At 36.0% G+C, this 21987-nt stretch overlaps 1 protein-coding gene across 1 annotated transcript in view; it reads left to right on the top strand.

Annotated features, from left to right (window-relative positions):
- Positions 1–21987, top strand: part of DYNC2H1 (dynein, cytoplasmic 2, heavy chain 1) — a 159001-nt gene that overhangs the window by 126238 nt on the left and 10776 nt on the right. Inside the window, exons 84-87 of the mRNA XM_014966266.1 lie at positions 4374–4583; positions 7420–7509; positions 21091–21200; positions 21554–21635. Coding sequence (XP_014821752.1) covers positions 4374–4583; positions 7420–7509; positions 21091–21200; positions 21554–21635 — 492 coding nt within the window. The remainder of the gene's footprint in view (positions 1–4373; positions 4584–7419; positions 7510–21090; positions 21201–21553; positions 21636–21987) is intronic.

Raw genomic sequence — 21987 nt, 5'->3', positions numbered from 1 at the left:
CACATCAGAGCATGTAAAATAGTGCTTGCATGTTTTCATGAGCGCAGATTGTAATCCCTCAGTCAATAGTACCGAGTGCAGCTAACAGAAGCAGCAGATGCACACAGCAGTTGGCACAGCAGTTTGTGCAGAAGAGCTTGCAGAAGACCAGCAACTTTGCTTAGTAGAGGATACATCTTCTCAGCAATGGTGGTGACATGCCAAAGGGCACAGTCTCCAACTGTGGTTGGAGCAATGGACTCTCTAAAATGAGAATTTTGGCTCAGAGAGCTCCAGAAGGAGGATGGAGATCTGCAGCTCTTGAGCTACAGGGAGTGCCTGATGCCTCCTCCTTAGGGTGGAAAAGCAAGAGGTGTATGCTTGTAGAGCTGTTTGTTTCTCCCTAGCCTCCAACCCCCTAGGAAGGTGGTAGGCTGGGGGCGGGCAAGAGGTTGGGAGGGGACACAGCTGGGACAGCTGACCCAAACTGACTGAAGGGACATTCCATACTCATGCTCAGCAATAAAAGCTAAGAGAAAAGGATGTTTGTGTGAGGGAGTATTCATTATTAAGGTGCTCGTCTTCTGAGGCAACCATTATGCGTAGAGGCCCTTCTTCCCTGGAAGTGTCTGGGCATTGCCTGCTGATTGGAAGTAGAAAATCAATCTTCTTTGCTTTTGCTTTGCTTCTTCATGAGTGATAGAGTGGCTTGGTGGGCATTTGACAGCCACCCAAGGTCAACCCACCACAACCGGTATGGCTGGGATGGAGCCATAACTTTCCAGCCTGTAACTTAGCAGCAGGTGTGGTGCTGTTAACCCACCAGAAGGGCAACAAAAAGGGTTTTTACAGGTACATCAGCAACAAAATGAAGATTAGGAAAAGTGTAGACCCACTACTGAATGGAAATGAGGTCTTGGCCACAAAGGATGGCTGAAGTACTAAATGCTGCCTTTACCTCTGTTTACTGGTAAGTCTGGATACAGTTCTGGGTAACCTGTGGTAGGTTTGAGCAGAGGGTTGGACTAGACAATCTCCAGAGCTTCCTTCCAACCTCAACTGTTGTGTAACAACCTCAACTGTTTTGTGATTCTTTGAATAGTAGTCCTTTGTGGTCGGTTTTCAGCTATCACAGTCTTTGTGGCCAAACAGCAAAAGTGGCAAATATACTTTGGAAATTTCAGCTTTTTCATTCTAGGCAGTTTGAAATGGGAAATAATTCCTATATATTAATACAGTAATTAGGACTTAAATGTTGTTACTTTTTCAGAAATATTTCTGGAAATATTTTCCTCTTAGTGCTGTACATTTTGCAAAGCCCTGTTAAATGGTACTACCAGTCATTCAGACATTCTGAAATTTTTAAGCTGGGGAGTTTATTATTCTTAATATATAATATTTATACACTTATATAATATTCTTATTATATATATGATATAATATTGTATTAATACTCAGATTATATTAATACTCAGATGCTCAGTATAAGTTTGCACAAAAGACTGTTTACTGGAAAAAGTGAAGCTATCGTTGAATAACTGGTGAAACAAGTGCTACAAAATTTAAAAAAAATAAATCTTTCTTTATGTGGAAGGATAGCCCACTGCAACCTGTTGGCCAGGGCTAGGCCATTAGAGTAATTCAAGCAGCCTGTGTCCTGGTGCCCATCCTCTTCCCACATAACCTTCCAACATGACAGAGTGTAGATCAGGACCTGTATAAGCACTTCATTGTCGCATGACTGGATCCATTGGAAGTCATTGTCCAATGGAATTCAGGCATTGCCTGTCATAGGATTGTTTTTAGAGATGCAAAAATATATCAGGGTGCAATGGAGCTGCATAAGTGTTTTGTTATGTCCAAATGGCAATCTGTCATGAGCAGAAAGTAATCAGTGCTATATTTTTGTTGTAAGGTGAATGCATTTTCTGCCTTGTTTCAGGGAAACTCTTTAGTACCTCCATGAAAGTTGGAAAGCCACCCATCAGAAAAATTTGGAAGCAACTGCTTCAAAATTATTTTTGCTGCATATATAATCATAAGCTGTTATGATGTATTCTGCATGTTCTTTTATTGTGTTTGTAAATTGAAGGCTAAGTAATTATTTTCAAAAAGTTGCATAATGCTGCAAGACAATTGCAAAAGTAGTTTTGAAAATTAATGGCTTATTGCTCTTTTACCTAAAACATTAGGAACCTCAGCTCTAACAAAAGAACAATGTTTTTTTCACCAAGGAAGTTCGATGAAGCAGAAATATAGTCATTCTTTTTGTATTTTCAACACTGAAAGATTTGTGTAATAAACCGTCGGGCTAATATCTAAAATAATAGGCATAGAGTCTTGAAGGGGGAGATAGAATAGGTACATAAAAAAGCCAACGGAGATTCTTAAAATCCACCACTAAAATGGAATTTTGAATCGAATGCAGAACTAGTTAGTGGAGCTGTATGAATTTATTTCCATTTCTGAGGGGGCAATATTCAGAACATTCTGGAGTTTGAAAAAGCTTGAGTTTAGGAAGGTAATGAAGAAAAGCTCTGGAGCAGCTTAGGTGAGACTGTATGAAGTCTTATATTGTACTGAGACAGTAACAACTACAGAAGTGAAAGAGGAAATATGATCAAAGTCTCAAAATACACCTGATTTAATATTGGTATCACAATATAGTATTTAATGTTAAAGACTAGAAAATATCTTCAGTTTCTAACGATAAGGAATAGCAGTCAGTACTTCAGCAGTTCTTCATCTTAATTTCCAAGCAGGTCATAAGGATATTTTTAAAGCTGATGTGAGTTATATACATAATGGATTTTAAGGGAATGTAATAGAACATTAAATGTGTAAGCTGATATCGGTATTCGTGTTTAATTTTCCTATAAAAATGACAGATGGATTGTTTTAACAAATTCTCAGGAGAAAACATTAAAAAGAGTGATGGAGTGAATATGCAATTCATAGAAGACTGTTATGTAAAGGGCAGTATTCAGGAATTTGGAGGCCTTCTATTTTAGTAAGTTTAGTATGTGAAAGACTGAGCAAGCCTGTAAATTTCTTTGTTCTTCCTTTTTTTTGTGCCATTAAATAGTCCAGTAACAAATTATCAACCAGCTTGTGCTAGTTTTACATTACAGTTTTTATATACATATTCAACAAGCTATGGTCTCAGAAAAATAGAAGTGAAACTGTTACTGTGATTTCAGGGTGCATACAAAGACAATACAAAATGTAACATTTCTAAATATTATATGTTTCTTACACTTCAAACAGTAAGTAACTTTGCTATATACCGATTTAATAATGTGGGACAGAAGACCTTATCCTTCTTTTTTTCTGGCAGTCATAAATCGAAATATCTGTAGTACTCTTTCACTTATCTTTTCTCATATTTTTCTTGGTGGTTGAGCGCGGTATGAACTTGAAATGAAAAACACATGAAAGCTCTGACAAACTTACAGTGCCTGGGAATGATTATGGAGGCAGGCATCCTGTGTGTTCTGGAAAGCAAGATGCCACAAGATAGTTCAGAAGTTTATTTAATCTGAAAAAAAGTAAAAACTACTTGTTATTTTAAGAAGAGATACTTCAGATAAAGTAAATCTGATTTTACTTTTAATAAATTACTAGAAATTGAAATAGCAAAACATTTTTTTTCCCTAAGGCTAGGGTTTTCTTTTTGCATTTGTGCCTTGTAGAATTTTCCAATAAAGGTTTAAATTCCATAATGAATTCAGTGCACCATCTTGTCACATGGCAGCTTGACAGTTTCAGAACACATACTAAAACATATTTATGCAATAAGATGCATATGACTTAAGATTTACAAAATTATATCATCTCTTGAAATTATTGAATAAATTTGGACTTTCCGTGGCCGTAATGGAATGGAAGTAAGTAGTAAAAATGTCAGTGTGAGAGCGGCAGTACCTGAGTAACTCAGGATATACACATAATTTTATATTTATTTTGTAGTTATTATTCATTTGTATTTAATTTGCTTCCAGGTGGAACTAGTCTTATTAAAGCAAGAGCTATATCAGGCACCACAGTTTATAGAACCCGATACAGTCCTGTTGTGCTGAACGCACTACTGCTTTTTACATTGGCTTATTGACACAGTGATTCATCTAAATGAAGATTTTTCAGAAATTCCAGTATTTTTGAAGTAATCAGGGAGACAGATTTCTCTTAGAAGAGCAAAGCCTTTGTTGAACATTTAATGGACAATACTGAAAGTATTATTATAGTTTTAATCCAGTGTCAGAAAAAAGGAGATATCTGAATGACTTCAAAACTAACAAGGTCATATGAAGCATTACGAATTAAACAAATAATATGTTGTGTAAAATAATAGTTCCCCTGAGTTTATTAAGTGGGCATCATGTGTTCTTTTTTAGAATTCTAACCTAATTCATCAGAAGGTGTCTCCTCCTGTGGAGCAACAAGGGTCTCCGATCTTATCATTCATTACTCTGGAACAATTCAATGCCGTTCGCCTTGTGCAAAGTGTCCATCAGTCACTTGCTTCTTTAAGTAAAGTCATCAGAGGTACCTCATTACTGAGTTCTGAAGTACAAAGACTAGCAAGCGCTCTGCTAAACCAGAAGGTAAGTTATTTTGTCATGAATTTACATTATAAGCAATTAAAAAAACTCAAGGAAACTGAACAAAATTCTGATACATATTTTCATGTCACCATTTGCTCTAAGTTCTTTTATTGATAGAGGCTCTAAAACCAAGTTCTTTTCTAAAACAGAACCATGTTTTTTCTGGAATGAAAACCCAGAAAAATGTTGCTTTAAGTACTTGCAGAAGTTTCTGAGTATATTATACTGTCATCAAGCTTTCTCTTAAGGACAAATCCGATAAAATTAGAAGTAGTGGAACGCTATTTCCATTCCAAATACCTAGATATTCAAATGCTAGATAAGTCAAATATATTAGTCAGTAAAACATGTAAATCTGTCCCTTTTCTTCATTTTTACTATTTCTTAAAATTTCAGTTTTACTGTACTTGTAGTCACAATTTGCTCTTTGCATTTATTTAGTATAGATTATTGCCATATCACACCAGACACGCTGTGCTTATTACAGCAACCTATCATCTCATTCTATGTTCTTGATATATGAGAAAAGCAACCAAAATTTGTACATGTGCTTTCTCCATGTTTTCTAGCATCAAACTGGGCATGTTCATAAACTGATACAATTAGTGACTGTAAAGTACATGCTTTGTTATTAATAGCTAGATAATTGAATTCCAAAGATAGTTAAACATTGACATGAAGCTCTATGGCTTTGATTCGCCTGCAGCAATTGATAAATTGTGTTGATGCCAGTGTGTAGATATTGATTGGTCCTACAATGAACAATATCTCCTATTAACACTTGTTAATCTTCATGTGAGGAACAAGTACTGTTAAAAAGACTGTTATGCATGTATTGATCTATCAAATTTCTAATTAAAATAATAATTAAATTCTTTGTAATTTTAGAATCACTGGATAGCATTTGTGAGCAAAATTGCAGTAGAATGAGACTAAATTAACACTTTCATGTTAGCAATCTCATTGCCTTTTTACACACATTTTGACAGTGTGGTAGACAACTGGTGATAAGTAAAAGTCGTAGTGAATGCAAATGATACATGTAATGGCCATTTTGTAGTATTTATATTTATATTTCTTGTTACTGAGCAAGAGAGTATTGCTTGCTTGTGTGCTTAAGCTGCACTCTTAAACTGGAAGCAGCAGGAGCTATGAAGCTGAACACTGTTACAAAAATGTGCTTAAAGACGCTATTTGTTTTTCTCTCTCACAAACATGTTTGGTGCCAAACATGTTGAACGAAGAGTTTCTGGCATTTTGTCTGCTTACTTTCCCACTCACCTTGAGACAGATCACTTTACTGGATTGTGACCACAAAGCAAACTTTTCCGCTGCCCTCCAGAGATGCTAATGCTATGCTTTTGGCATGGCAGCTAAACTTCACCATATTTATCATCTTAAAGTGATTTATTTTGTGTGTTTTCTATACACTGTTCTTGTTTAGTTCAGCGTGGGCACACATTCCGTAATAAAAGACTATTTTTAAGAACTTATATTTTGAAAGCTCCAAGATTTTAAGATTATAGCAGCCAAAGAAGCTGCTAGATGAGCAACAGAAATGTGAAACTCAATACATTTGACTTCTAATTGTTTCATCGTCATGTCTCATTTGTACAAAATTGATATGTTAGTGTACATATGAAATATGCTTCCATACTAACAGTTAGCTAAGCTATTACTTTAAACTTAGAGTAATTTAGAGTAATATATTAGCAACATTAAGTGAATGCCTTCTAAAAGAAAGATTAGTGAGGTGGTTGCAAATGCATATCTAGCCAAAGAGTTGGCAAAAATGCAAGGATAATAGTTTCAAATACAGAAAGTTTTCAAAAAATCATAGTTATGCAAAAAAGCATGCAGTTAACTGTTTTATCAATTGTCTTGTATGTATTCCAGTGAATTCAATTTATTATTAATTAGTATCCATGGATCCAGGTATTTTCTGCTTTTTATCTGTAAAAGGTACACATGGAGTATTTACTTTGAAACATACTTTTTCTTATGAACTTCTGTGATCAGATTTTGAAAATCTGTTCAGCACATATGCTATTAGATTATCAACCTCCTTGAAAATGCAACTGTAAATGTTAAAACAGCATAAGCTGTTTATTCAGCTCAGCATCTTCAGCACTGTGCAGTATTCCCCAGGTAATGATTTGCATCAATGCTCTCTCATTTAAGTAGGAGAACCTTGCAGAGTCGATTTCAGTGTGCTTTACAGATTCCTGTAGAGCAGGTACAATCAATGTTTTAATCCTTATTTTATAAGGAGGAAATCTAAAAGAGGATCTTTTAAACCTTTCTTTTTGAAGTCAGTGAGAAATTTGTATGGGGAGGTCTTGCAGGATTTTATTCTCAGGTCTTGTTCTACAAACACTTTGAGATGAGGATAAAATAACCATGTGGAGGAATTGTAGGGGATTCACTCCACCACAGAGCCACACAGCTGCGTGCTCAAATCTGAGGAGGCAGCAGCAAAGCAGTGGGAACCTGCAGCTGCAGTTGGAAGATGGTGTTGTGGCTTTCAAGGAAAGAATCAACTTAGGTCTTTTTTGAAGTGTTTGTGGAACCTCCTGGTGTTTCCTTATTGAGTAGCAGAGGTCCTTGCAAGTTCTCTATCAGCGCCATATCTCTGTGGGCCACATAAAGAATTTGCAGGAACATGGCCTTCCTATTAATGGTTGTATGCTTTGATCATTATATTACTTGTATTACCTTTTTTCTCTGTAGATATAGTTGATCTCTGAATTATTTAATTCCGTTCAAATTGCTATCTTAAAATGTAATTAAGATGGTTTTGAAATGGATACTTTCAGTAAATATTTTTTTATTTCAGTGTCCCCTCGCATGGCAAAGCAAGTGGGAAGGTCCAGAAGATCCTTTACAGTATCTTAGAAGTCTTGTAGCTCGAGCACTTGCCATACAGGTAATTTTAAAGTGTCGTTTTTACCTCAGCACGCTGGTGTTAAGTGACATGGTATATTATGAGTATTGCACTGAAGTCAGCCTTTCCAAACGCAAGTCTCAAAGAGTTCTGGAAGATGTGTAAAAAGACATGTTAAAAATTTAAAGGTATCTAGGTGAGAAATGTGAAGACAGTGGACTGAACAGTTTGAAGTCAGTAACTTTAAATACAGTAATGTTGTTAGTTAGTTTACAATAGATTTAGATCTTAGTCATTAGTCTTTTTGATGAACTTGAGGGGAAAGATAGATTTATTTACTCAGATGAATCTTTACATCCAAGTCAAGACACACTCTTTAATCTGGTGAGAGACATGTAGAGAGATAAAGGGAAGCAATTCTAGTAGAGGTAACGTAGAAATTAATAGAAGACTAGTCTCTGAAGCAAATAAAGACAAGATCTGCATTCTCTAGGTTTACCGGGGGCTATAATAGAAGGTGTAGAGTCTGACAACAGCTCTGTCAATCTACAGTCTAACAGTGAAGAAGAAAATTTTTAGTTCAGGTAAATCTATCTAAACTTTAATTAGCAGCAGAGGAATTTTTAATTTAATAGGCAGATAAATTAAAAAGTCATTTATTTAAATTAATCAGTATTTAAGGAAAGAGATTTCATCATACTGGATACATAGAGGAAACTGCAAGAACCTTCCAGAAAGAAAGATTCTTTTAGGAGGGAGAGATCTTCTGTTACCTCCAGGCAAGAAATGGAAAGCTACTGGTTTTGACCTTGATTAACACAGTCTTGTCCAGTGTGATACGAAGAAGATTTCTGCGAAAGTGTTGAGTGTCAGATTCAAAGGGAAGATTTGAGGGGAACATGATTTCTAGGCATTGCTTTTTCTAAAGAAACTATTGAATGGATGTTTCCGAATTATTCATAAGATTCTTGTTATGCAAACTGTTTTCTTTGGCTAATGTTTAATTTTTCTCTATCGTTTCCTTCACAAAAAGGCTCACATTACAAACAATAAAGTGTAAATTTATATAGCAACAGGTGATAATGCATGTTCAGATGTTACATTGGTCATGTAACTAGGGCTGAACTTCATCCCTTCTGACTGACTATTATAGTCATTATTATTTAAAAAGCATCACTTCTGGCTGAGTCAGGGGTGTTCGTAATCTTCAAGAGTACCTTGCAGTTTGTGACTTCCACTTTTATTTGGATGTGACCAAACTGAATGCGATTTTCCTTACTTATATGTATATTTGTTAATGGAAATCTGAGATTAGAGTTTCAGCTTCTAGGTGGAGTACAGCTCCCATACAAAGTGGAGATAATGTACCAGAGTGTAATAGATGAGTTTTCAATCAAGCATATTGAAAAAGTTTTTATTTCCATATATTACTCCAGTCAACCATGGACAAATGTGCTGCATTATACTGCCACGATAGTTGTATTCCTTTTTCATTGTTCAGACTGCTGACAATATTTTACATTTGGATTACTAATTTTTATGTAAAGCTATTCTGAAGAAATAATTTACAATTTTAAACACCTGTTTACTGTAGGAGAGGAACAGATTATTAAGACAGAGCTTTACAGTAGATATTTAACTGTATCCATAAACAGTAAATTTTGTTAGGTTTTTTGTTAGTGACAATGGAAAATAGTGACAGATGACCCGATACTGGATATTATATTTTTGTATGATTTTTTGACTGTCAAATGTGTAATACAGTTGTATTTGAAGCAATTTTTAATAACACATTATCAGTCCCTTTTGCTTCTCAAGCTTCTAGTGAGATCACATCTGAAATACTATTTTTATTTTTTTTATTTCTGGATGTATTTTAGCAGAAAATGTTGATTATTTCTAATTCTGCATTTCAGTTGAATCACATTTTTCCTTAAGTGTGATTCTAATTCATGTTTATGCGTATTACACCAAGATTTTGATTAGCCTTGATTATTTTTAATTAACTTGCCTTTTTTGTGACTTTTCATTATTGGTTGTATAAATGCAATCTATCATTAGTTAATTATTCATTTAGTATTCAGAAATTCAGTGAAGATTTTCTCATAACTCTGAAAATTATCTTCAGATTTATATTTCAATAAAGGTCATATCTTGCATTGGTTTAGTTTTATATGACCCTCTATTATCAGGGGTTTTTTTGATAATTTCTCATACCTCCCTTGTTTCATTCACTATAAGGTAGTAACTTCTACCTTCACTGTTTGATTTAACTATTTTCAAGAGCAAAATAGGAGACGTTGAAACATCAAAATTGTACTGAAAGATTGCATCTACTAAGGGTGCAGCAAGTCTCAACTTAGGTTATTAGTTAAAGGCTGCCTTGTCAAGATGTTTGCTGCCTGTGCAAAAAATAATAAAAGCAACTGCTTTGTTCCAAACCTTTAATGGGATGGGGAGGAACCCAAAATATAGACCAGATGGTAGAATAATTGCAGCAGAATTTATAGAAGTGTAAAGATGTTCTGAGAGCATTACACAGCAACGGACAGAAAAACAACAGGTGTTTCATTTTCTCAAGTCTGAATTCACTCAGTAAAAGCAAAATAAAAAACGGAAATATGCCTACTTAAAATGAGAACAAATGAGTGTATACATAATACAACAGAGCCATGGTTTGCCGTGTCTTGTGTTGTGGTGATGGAGCTGATGGATATATGTGTTTTCTGCCCAGAGGGAAGATCTGATATTTGGATGTTAGCTTTTGCTTTAAATTAAAACAAAAACTCTGTGCATTGAACATTTTTCTAAGATGGAGAGTTCTGAATACTTTCAATTAGCACTGCTGACATTGGACTTGACAATGTCATGTTTCAGCTTGTCTGTCTACAGTGATTTGTTTGCTATCAACATTAAGATATGAAGCTTACGAATCATCATGGATCTTTGTGTTGATTGTAATTCTTGGTCCTTGTACTCCCAGCTTCCTCATGGTGGCACCTTAAATGTGTTCTGTGGTTTCCCTCTCTTGGGGTACGTGATTTGGCTCAGCACCCCCTTCCCCACCTTGTCTTTGTTCCTCTGATGGCTCTGTCTGTGTTTGGACAGCTGTTATCTAAGTATCTGAACAGAGCAGAGTACTTCAGATTTAGAATTCTAATATTAAAAGACAAAATTCATAAAAATATTGTGTTCTAAATCCCCTCATTCCATTATTTTAATCCAAAATTCAGAATGCTATGAAAAATCCACCTTATTCTGAAGCATTAGTGTTTTTCTGTCAGTTTTCTTGGCTTCTTCTCTTCAGCTGTTGTGAATATCAAACCAAAAATGCAACTGCAGTCTCACATTATCTGCTAAGATCCTGAGTCTTAATTGGCTTCCGCAACCCTCATCACGTTGCCGCATGATTTCACTTTATTCAGCATTTATCAGCCAGGATGTAACTTTCAAGACCTTTGATCTAAGTGATAACTGGTTAGTAAAAATGGGAAATCTGCAAGTACTGCTATAAAAATTTTGATGCTTTCTTTGTGTCTCATGTAGAGAGATTTGAAGCTCTGATAGGCCCAACTGTCATGTCATGTCCCTGTTTAATCACTGTTCCAGTTAGATTCTATTAATTAAGCAGTGGCCAGTATAGAGTAGTAGCGCTTTATAAAGATGCACCATCCCAACAGGATGCCATATGGAATGTAAGATGGAAGTATCGGACTTGCACAGCTCATAGGAGGTACCCACTGAAGTAAGGTCTAGCTTCCAAAGAAATGAAAGCAGAAGCTGAAGCATTTTTTACTCTAAGAGAGTTCCTGTACTCTTGTGACTTAGAGAAAGCTGTGTTCATTCATGGGTGCCTGAGGTGGAAGAATTCCTTAAGTTTTCAATTTTGTTGTGTGCACCAATCCAAGGCTTTACTTTCCAGAGGTACTAAAATCTCTTGCAGTGAAATGATTCCTTTCCTGCAGAATACGGTGGGTTTTCACACTACATATGCAAACTTTGCAGTTTTAAATGGAAATATTTTTTGGTTGTCAGTGGACAAGGATTATCTCAAGTTCTGGGAAAACAATTTGCTTTATGCATGAAGAATAGATTTTAAAATGCAGCATTAAAAAAGGACAGACATCTTGACTTGCCTTCTGTTTGGTTTCATTGTGAGTTATTGAAGCTTAATCCCAATGAAGTTTAGACGCTCTGTTAAATCAAGACATCTACAAGTCAAGGGTTTTCAATAAACGTAAATGTTTTGAAATGTAATCCATTTCAAAAGAATTCAGCTCCTGTTTATTAAACTCTCAGATTTCTAAGCACATTTCGTGAGAGTGGCTATTCCTTTTTACTTTTTAAGTACTACCTTGTAAGCAGAAGTTTCAGCAGCTTCCTTTATCATACCACTAACCAGTTGATTGTAGAATATTGATTGCAGACAGTGATCACCCATAAAAATATTTTGTAACTGTTGCATAAAAAAGATGCAAACCCCAGGTCATTGTCTCTGTGCACTTTCTGAGAAATTACTTTATTTTAAAGAAAATGATCTTTTTTTTTCTAACCTTGGTTTAAATTTAAAAGAAGTCGATGTAGTGTTCTGTAATTTCTCTATGGGTGCAAGTTAGTATTTATATACTCCATAAATTCTAAGAAACTGTTGAGCTATACTGGATTTAGAGGTGTTGATATGGCTTACTTAATAAAATAAAATAATCAGCATTCATTGATTTTTCTCTTTAAACTACAAGATACTTTTTCACAATACAGGAAGAAATCTGAAAAGATACAATGATAAGATATTAATAAAACTGTATGCATTTGAATTGTTAAAAATTAATATGGAGATTGCTCAGTTTCTAATAATTTTTTTCATCGTCTCTTTCCTTATCATGGACAAAGCTGTATGCAAAAGAGAAAGCAGAGTAAAATGGATAGTCTTGTCTGACAAACACTCAAGCAAAAAAAGGTTAATTATGGTACAAGTGGCAGAAAAGAATGTTATTATCATTTGCATATGAAAATGAGTTTCCTTATGTTGTGCTGTCAAAGACTTTGGTAATTTTAAATTCCAGCCATTAGTAAATGAGAAGGCTGCAACTCATGGCAATTCACCAATTTGCAGGCACGTTCCGTCAGTCTGGTTTCCTTTATTCTAGACGACTTGATTGCAGTAACCAGCTCTTCTGATTAGCTCTATATTGACACAAATACTGTATCTACTAGTACTTAGCAATTTATTCAAAATTCTTTATTATTTAATGTATAATTTTGATTTCATAGTCATACATGCATACATAGAAACAAATTTCTTAGAGTAATAGGACAGCTTTCTAGCTGAAAACTAATTAGATGTTACCATGGTTCTGTAGATCATGTAGATGTTTTGATGGGAACTTTGTTTACAAAATATTTCATCTTTTGATTTGAGATTTGAATAGGTCAAGATGAATAGTAATATGCGTCCTAGTTTGAAAAAATAACTTCCTCAAATAACTTTTGCAAAAAAAATGTTAAAAAGTAAGCCCGTTTTATAATGGAAACATGTTGCCATTCTATAAAAAAGTATCATCCCAAATTAGCAGTCTTTTTGGCATTTGTTTGGGGGAAGGCAGAAATGTAGCTTCATGTTGACCTATCTTTTGCTCTTTGAAGAAGATTCCATGTAACTGAATTTGAAATAATAACGTAGTTTCTCTACAAAAATAAAAAATATTTAAATTTTCAGAGCTGTTAAAATTTCAGAACCTGTGATCTCAAAATCTGTTTGTGAAGGAAAAGCTTCATGAGGGTAATTCTTGACTAAGCCTTTGTTTATCTGTTGTGTGTGCAGTAATTTTAGTCTTGGGAATTCACAACCAAATAAAGTAACCAGTGAGGACACAGGTGCACTCAGCAGCTCTGTTGTCATGACTGTATTTTAAAAATGGAGTAAACACAGAGGCATTTTGTTTTGGGGTTTCTGGGGGGTTTTTTTGGTCTTAGTAGAGTTCTTGTTGGTGTGGTCTTTGGCTCTAAATGTTCAGCAAGGTACAGCTTTGAGGAAAACACGCTCCCAAATTTTAAGTCAAAGGAGAAGGTTAAGTCAAAGTTTGGGGCTGACCTGCTGGAGAAATAGACCTGGGAGGCCTGGTGGACAACAGGATGACCATGAGCCAGCAAATGTGCCCTTGTGGCCAAGAAGGCCAATGGCATCCTGGGGTGTATCAGGAAGAGTGTGGCCAGCAGGTCAAGGGAGGTCATCCTGCCCCTCTACTCCGCCCTGGTGTGGCCCCATCTGGAGTATTGTGTCCAGTTCTGGGCTCCCCAGTTCAAGAAGGACTTGGAACTGCTGGAAAGGGTACAGCAGAGGACCACAGAGATGATTAGGGGCCTGGAGTATCTCTCTTGTGAGGAAAGGCCGAGGGACTTGGGTCTCTTTAGTCTGGAGAAAAGAAGACTGAGGGGTGGATCTGATCAACGCTTATAAATACTTAAAAGGTGGGTCTCAAGAGGATGGGACCAGTCTTTTTTCAGTGATGCCCAGTGACAGGACAAGAGGTAATGGTCACAAACATGTAGATAAGAAGTTCCACCTAAACATGAGAAGGAACTTTTTCACTGTTTGCAGAGCACTGGAACGGGCTGCCCAGAGAGGTGGTGGAGTCTCTGACTTTGGAGACATTCAGCACCCATCTGGAGATGTTCCTGTGCAACCTGCTGTAGGTGGCCCTGCTTTGGCAGGGGGTTTGGACTAGGTGATCTGCAGAGGTCCCTTCCAACCCCATATCATTCTATGATTCTGTGAGAAGATTTCTTAAGAGGAATCTACAAACTATTTTGTGAATAGGGAGCTTAGTTCCCTATTTTAGGCATGTAAGTGATGCTTCAGGGCAGGAGAGGTAAATATCCTCCTGCTCTGTAGCATGTTTTCCATTGTATTCAACTGAATACTCTATAAAGCACCTTAATTTGAATGTGTGCTCTTAAATGGAGGAGAATGCAGGAGCACATTTACAAGCAGTGTTATTTTAAAATTGTTAATTCCATGAGTCATTCTGAGCTAAGAGAGTTATGATCCAATGAGGAATCTGTTCTCTACATCTGAGCTCGAGTTTGAAAATTCCCATCAGGTTTGTACTGTTTTATAGTGTTGTATATGCTTTTGCATACACATACAATATATTTTCTTATAGGTGCTCTATAATTACCATATTCAATTTAAAATATTTCATATCCCATATAGTAAATGTAATCAACTGAAATTATCTACATACCAGGAAAAAGTAGTAAATAATTTCAAACTAAACCAAATTATTCAGATGTGTAGATTATAAAGCTAGAAAAAAGATCTATTTGGTCATGTGCATCCATGTATTTTATTCTTATCGGACTGAGAAAGTCAAAATTGATGCTTTGAATATATCAAAAGAAGAATCACTCAAGTAAAAAATACAGTAAAATGCTAGTAGAATAATAGAAATAAAATTGTGTTGCTTGTTAGCTGCAAATTTGTTAAAAATATGTGTCATCCAAGATATCATGATACTACAGAAATGCAAAATTCTTAATGGAATTATTAAAGGTCAAAGGGACCTCTTCAGCATTCTCTTAGCCCTCAAGTGTGTCAGGACATCTGGAAGAGACCCACAGCCTTGATGATGAGCTGTTCTGTTGGGGTTGGCCACAATAAAAAATTACCCTTTCTGGTTTAAAGAAAGGCTTTATGGGCTCCCATTAGCTCATGGACTGTACTTGAGGTGCCTTCACTCTAAATGCCTTTGCTTTAGTACGTAGAAACAAACAGCAAACCATACCAGCTTATTACACCAATTAAAAAAAAATATCTTTATTAATTTCTGAAACCACATGAAGTTATGCTTGGTTGAACAAACCGTTTCATGGTCTGAGCAGTAATCCCATGTTGCAGTGTTCTGTTCAGGGCAGTGTGGGCAGCTTTAGCACGAGCCAGCACGGTGTGTCCCAGGGTGCTGTGTCCCAGCCGTGGCCATGCATTTGTACGTTCCTTTGTTTAGGCTGGGGTTGCATCAGCCGCTCTTTCCATCCTGGGATCTCTTTTTCCTTGTAGAAAAATATATTTCCTTCTTTGCCCTTTCATTGTGGTATATTTTGGGTTGTGGACACCGAAGAGTTAAACAACTTCCGATGAGATTGCTTTAGTGGGTTTGATGAACTTTGCATACATATCTGAGAGTTAGGTTAAACCTTAATTGTTGCTAATAGAGTTCTGTGACACAGGCATGGCTGAGAGATTTTCTTTGAATTTTGACAGCCGCAAGAGAGGGTGTTAGCAGAAAATAAATGTCTGGTAAACAGTAAAAAAAAATAGAAAAAAAAATAGAGAGAGACTGATGACTGCGGTTGGAGGGGTCATTGTTTCAGAAGAGGAACAAGGACTGGGAGGGAGATGCTTAATCTGTATCTCATGTGATGTTGACCAGAGAAAATGAACCATAGCAAAATAAGCAGTTCTCTGTTGTCTCTCCGTAACATAGCCTTCAAGCTGGTACTATAAAACAAATTACTGCAGTGCTTCCCATCATCACTAGTGCCTAATGTGTTGAGTATTCTGTGCCCCTGTTTAGTCACGCCGAACAGGGGTAGTCACACCAAACAACCTTGACATTGTCCAAGGCTTATGGCAGGCAGCTTGTCTGTTATCTGCAAATGAATGTTTTGTGCCACTGCCCCACAAGTTCTTACCAGTGGAGGTGGGAAGTAGGACCATACTCGCTTTCAGAGGGAGAGGACTCTGAAGTTTCTTCAAATGTTTGTCCCTTTTGCTCACCATGTTTTGTAGTTTTTGGTTCTACTGAGGAGTAGTTCCAGCTCTTTTACTTTCTTTCTTGATTATACTCTACATAACTGCAAATGCAGTCTAGCACCTGCCACTGATGGATTTAGTTGTAGAGAAAGAAAAGACTATGGGGTGTGAGGCATAAGAGTATTGTCTAACTGTGTTCTGTGTTTACTGATCATCTAGGAAACACCTGAAAATAGATATTTTTGGCATACGTCAGTCGTGAACTTGTCAGTATGATGTTACATCATCATTCTGATATCCTCATTAAATGTAAGAAACAGCAATTCATGGAAAGTTAAGTTCCTGTTTTGATAAAAATAAGTCAATATAGTAGCCAGAATGAGATCACATTTGCTAGTGCTTCCCTCAGCTGGGCCTTACTGCACATCTGCTCCTGGCACGTTGATAGCTGGCATGTTGATGCTAATGGGCTCAGAATTTTTATACTCTAACACTGTGGTATTGTGTTAGTGTTTAGACTTCCTGAGCAAACAGGGGGTTTCTGAGGCATGTCAAACTGAAATAAAGAAATAGTAGTAATTTATTTAAAGCACTAACTAGCAATTTTGGTCTGTGTGCTCTAACATAATAATAAAGAAAAATAAAAGAAAACTATTTTAAAACAAAAATAAGACTCCAAATTAAATTCCTGTGTGAATTACCATTTGAAAGATAGTACGTATCAACACCTTATCATATACCTGAAATACTGCAATATGCACATGTTCATTTAATAAAAGGATAACTAGCTCAAGAATAATAGCTCAATGATTTCACATTAAAAAATTCACATTAAAAAAGAAAATTACAAAAAGGGAGCAAATCATTGTATGCCACTTGCTCCTGAGAAGCTAGGCGTTACCCCCTCTGTGCTCAGTGCTAGAAAAAATACCTCTATTTCATGTCTTTGCAGTGTAGCACAATTACCCCTGCTGGCATTTACCACTGAATGCCAGCTCTGGGGAGCACGCCTCTGGAACTGCGCTGTGGGGAAAACAGGGCTCCAGCATAACTGCTCGATTGACCTTTGCTTGAGCTAAACTGGTTAACTGAATCCTGACTCCCCTGGCACTCGCCATCGTTTGCTCTCAGAGTAATACAAAGTCCTGCATTTCCCGCCCTGGAAACTATGGATCCCCCCAAAACTAGTGGAAAAAAAGGACAGCACTCTGACTGGTTTCTGACTCTGCGTATTCATATAACACTGAATACACTTTTCCATCCAGGCACAGAAATGAATCACATCTGCAGTGATTTGTATGATTCTCTCTTTCAATGAAAGTTCTCTTCTGAGACCACACCAAGGGAAAAACACAGTAAAAGAAAATACGTTTGAAATTAATTAAAACAGGTGAAGGAAAAGTACTTGATTCATTGTAGAGGTGTTCTGTGATCCTGAAGTTGTATAAATGATAATGTGAAAATCTGGCAGCTTCTTTATTCCTTCCACTGTTCAGTATGAGGTGCTTAGTTTGCTTTGGGATTACAGAAGATAAGGAAGGCTTCTTTCTGAAAATGGAATAGATGATTCTTGAATGTTAAGATACAGGAAAAAATATTATTTGAACCACCCGAGACCGCACTTAGAGATTTATTTTTGTAAAAAAAACATAACATCCTTTTATTTTACTGAACAGAACCTCACACTGATTGAAGTTCTGAAATATCTTGCTAGGAATTGCTTTGTGAGCATTTTTAGGTAATTATTGGTAAGTTTTGATATTACATTTATAATAATCATATGCTAAATTAATCTATCATGGACTGTTCAAGCTTAAATTCCTTGTTTTATTGTAGTACTAAGAAAGATTCAGGAAATATTGAAATACTGAAAAAAAACAGTTGCAAAGAATAGTGTATAATTTTTTAAACCTTATTTTGTAATATAAATCTTTTTGAAGTTAGGATATTTGGACTTGTAGACCACATTCTCAGTATAATAGAAATTGTTGATACAATGTGAATTTATTTTTAAAAATAAGTTATACACCATTTTAGCTTCCATATGCCTTTTTCCAGATGTTACAGCTTCCATACCTAACCAAAGATGTATCATTAATTCATACACTGAAATCTGCTTTTAGTGAGTTGAGATCATGACTATTACCTGTTTCAAAGAAGAAAAAAAAATCCTGAATTGCCTGAGACTAGTTAAAGACTATAACGTGAGGTGGGAGTGAGGGGGCAGTTGGGAGAGGACAGGTATTGGCCTGAGCCACAAAGAGACAAGTAGCTGGATTTTACACCATCTTGGAGCTGATGGTCATTTTCTCGCTGTAATCCAGCTGGCAAGTGACAAATGCATGGACTATTTTGGCCAACCTGGCAGGAAAGGCAAAGCTTTCTACTGAGTCAGTGATGGAGATAGGCCCTTCACACTGAAAACGCCACATGGCCATCCACGATCCATCAGAAGTCAAACAACTCTGCATCCCTTTGAGAAATGAAGGCAATGTGTGTTTTTATTGGAATTGGGATGGGAGAGGAAGATATTAGAGCTAATCTCTTACGGGATTTCAGCTTTTCAAGAAGCATCACTTCAGCCTTTCTGCAGCTTAACTTAAAGTTCCTTCCCTTCCAGACCTGATCTCTTCCAAGCGTCATGGCAGCAGCAGTGGATGTGCTGGTGACAAATGACCCATTTAATAGAGTGGTGTTGTCTGTTGAGACTATAACACTTCCCTAACATGCTGCCACGTAGTCATATAAAACAAAAAGGAGAATTAAGTGTAAAGATATTTTTTACATTTGTGTTGTAAAATACATTTTATTATCATTTTTATTACATTTAAATCTTAAGTTATTTATTGAACAGCTGTGGAAGAGCTATGCCTTCAGCTTTATGTAGAGCAGTAGAAGCAATTATGAACTTTGCTTTTGTGATCTAATGAAAGTTTTTGTTATTGTGTATTTCCTAGTGCTACTTAATTATATGAGTTCAGAATTAATATCACCCATACTGGTCTTTTAATTGGGTGGAATATAAGCATCTGTGTTCCTGACAGTGTTTCTCTTTATCAATTACATTAAAAGTTTATTTGATGACAGCAATAGAATGGTTATATTAAATACAAGTTGAAATGATTGTGTCTACTTTTATTATACAAAACAATTTAAAGAATCTGTCCTAACCAGAGTGCGGCATTACTGCTATATGATAAAACAGATTGTTATATTAAGTCATTAAAAAAATCATGCAGACAAGAGTCATTAACTGGGTACATTTAGCTAATGAGAATGGAAAGGAAAAATCTCCTAAATGATTAATAACCATTTGGGTTGATGGTTCGTAATTGATGTTGTGACAGATAAAAAATCACCGATTAAATGTTTGAACATGGTGGAAACATTATGGAGATGTCTGACAAACTGACAAAATAAAATAAAATTCACTGAGTGATATGTATTTGTAGTTTGGATGATTTTGTCACTACCACAATGCTTCTATGGAATTATTTGTCTGTCAGTAGTTCGAAGAATAGAATACTTTTTAAAGAAGATATGGATGCCTGGCAGGTGCATTGTGTAATAAGAGTGTAGCTTTCAAGGTTTTTTATTCAGTCACAAAAGTAATTTCATAATCTTCCAGTAGTTGGTATTTAGAAATGAGCATGGTTTGTCTTTCTGTGTTCAGTAATAGCACGTGGAACCTTAGTCTCTGATTATCTTTTGGCTTAGTGCTAAACATCAGGGGGTTTGTGCAGAAGCATATGGCTTGTAACTGCTTATAGACTAGGTTATACAGTAACTTAACATCTATGCTACAATATCATCGTGAGGACTGTGACTATACCATGTAAAGAAATCATACCAAAGATGTACAAGATAAAAGTTTCAAACCATAGGATTTTGAGTGTGTACTGTTACATAACCACGCAGGTACCTAAATAATTCATGTGAAGGTAACAAATTCTTTAGTCTGAGATTGTTTGTTAGTGTTTTGAGGATCAAGCTCAGATTTCCTTACTTAAGACACATGGTTTATCAAGACTGCAAGGTGCAGTGCGTGTCCCTTTTCTCACGTTGGCGCAGAACGCGTTGCATTGATGGGAAATTCCAAGCTTGTTGCTCCTACTGACAGGCTTCACAGCTGCACGTAAGCCAGGGTGACAGGAGTAGGTTGGGCCACGTGTTCTGTAAGGATAATCGAGGCCAGTTGTTCCCCTCACCTCTATTAGTTTCATGTATTAACAAATATAAGAGAGGCCAGTTTTTATCTTATCAGAAATTCTGTAAAGTCATGTCTCAGGTTAATACATCTGAAACATCCTTTGAAACTCGTCAACCTAACACTGAGATGTTAAAAAAAATATTACTAAGTACTTATAAAAACTCTTGCTGCAGATGGAAAATCAGGTGTTTATTGAATTTAGTGTGCAGTCTAGACAAAAGAATGATCTTAAAGCATAGTTGAAAGGAAAGCAATTATTTACCTGAACTCAGCAGAGCAAAGACAGTAATGACAACTATTGTGATGGAAAACATAGAATCATAAACTGTCCTGTTAGTAAAGGTGAAATAGGGTTTCAATGGAATGTTAGAAACTTGGTAAAATTTCATTGTGCCAAGTGGGCTGCACTATGCAAAGAATGGAACAGAAGTTTATTTAGAATGGATGAGTTACATTACACATAAACTGCTGTTTCCATATACTTTTAAAGGATGTTGATTTTCTGCTTACCAGTTAGAAATAATAGAAATGAATATTAATCTTTGAGGTTACAGGATATTTACACAAACATTTTTCATTAATCCTAATAATTGACAAACCATATAACTCAGAATGTTGAAAAATCAGGCAATGTTGAAAAAAAATTTTTTTTTCCTTTTAGAGTTGGGTAGAAAAAGCAGAGAAGGAGCAGCTACTGTCAGACACCCTTGACCTTTCAGAGCTATTTCATCCAGACACATTTCTCAATGCCTTACGCCAGGAGACTGCAAGGTGAGGAAAAAATAATCTACCTGTTTATGTGTGCTAATGTTCCATTGTTCCCTCTGTGTGAAGTTGGTTACTTCATCCTCTGGACACAGACCCAACAAATTATGTCAATTGCTGTCATTCGTCATCTAATTTTTGTTACTTGCACTGAAATAGAATAGCTAAGAGTGAATTGTTTAAAAGCTGGGTTGTTGTTTTTTTTTTTTTGGGGGGGGGGTAGATGAAATTACAAATGTATTTTTCTTCAGAGACTTAGTTTGATATGGTACTCATTGATAATATGTTGGTTTGGGGTTTGTTTTTCATTTCCTGTTATTATTTGTCTCTAAGATTTACTGTATATGTTTCCCTTGCAGAGTAATGAGCTGTTCTGTGGACAGCCTTAAATTTACAGCATCATGGAAAGGGCGAATACAGGAAGGCAAACTCCAAGTTAAGGTATTTTATTAGGATGTTTTACTAGGATTTTACTAGGATGTTTTATTAGCGTAGTCCAAGTCATCTGTCCATAAACTATCTGGAAAACTGAGCCATAAATATATTGGTGTACCTGACCTACAAAGGCTGGTTAATGGTATACAGCTACAAAAATGGTAGAGCAAAAATTCTGCAGTAATGGGAGAAAGAAAGCAGTTTTCTTTTTAACCCTCCCTAGTCACAGTGCTTGTTGAAAATTTAAAATTATTCTTGCTCCATTCTCTTCATCCACCCCTACAAGCTGAAGCTGCTATTCCATTAGTTAATAGCTAACTGCTGTCTTGAGAGTGCTTAAAAGACTTGTGGCAGGTAT

The sequence above is a fragment of the Calidris pugnax genome, unplaced genomic scaffold, assembly GCF_001431845.1.
Source record: "Calidris pugnax isolate Ruff unplaced genomic scaffold, ASM143184v1 scaffold20, whole genome shotgun sequence".
In the NCBI taxonomy this organism is placed as follows: domain Eukaryota; kingdom Metazoa; phylum Chordata; class Aves; order Charadriiformes; family Scolopacidae; genus Calidris; species Calidris pugnax.
The sequence above is the reverse complement of the archived record's forward strand: the minus strand, read 5'-3'. Positions and strand labels throughout refer to the sequence as shown.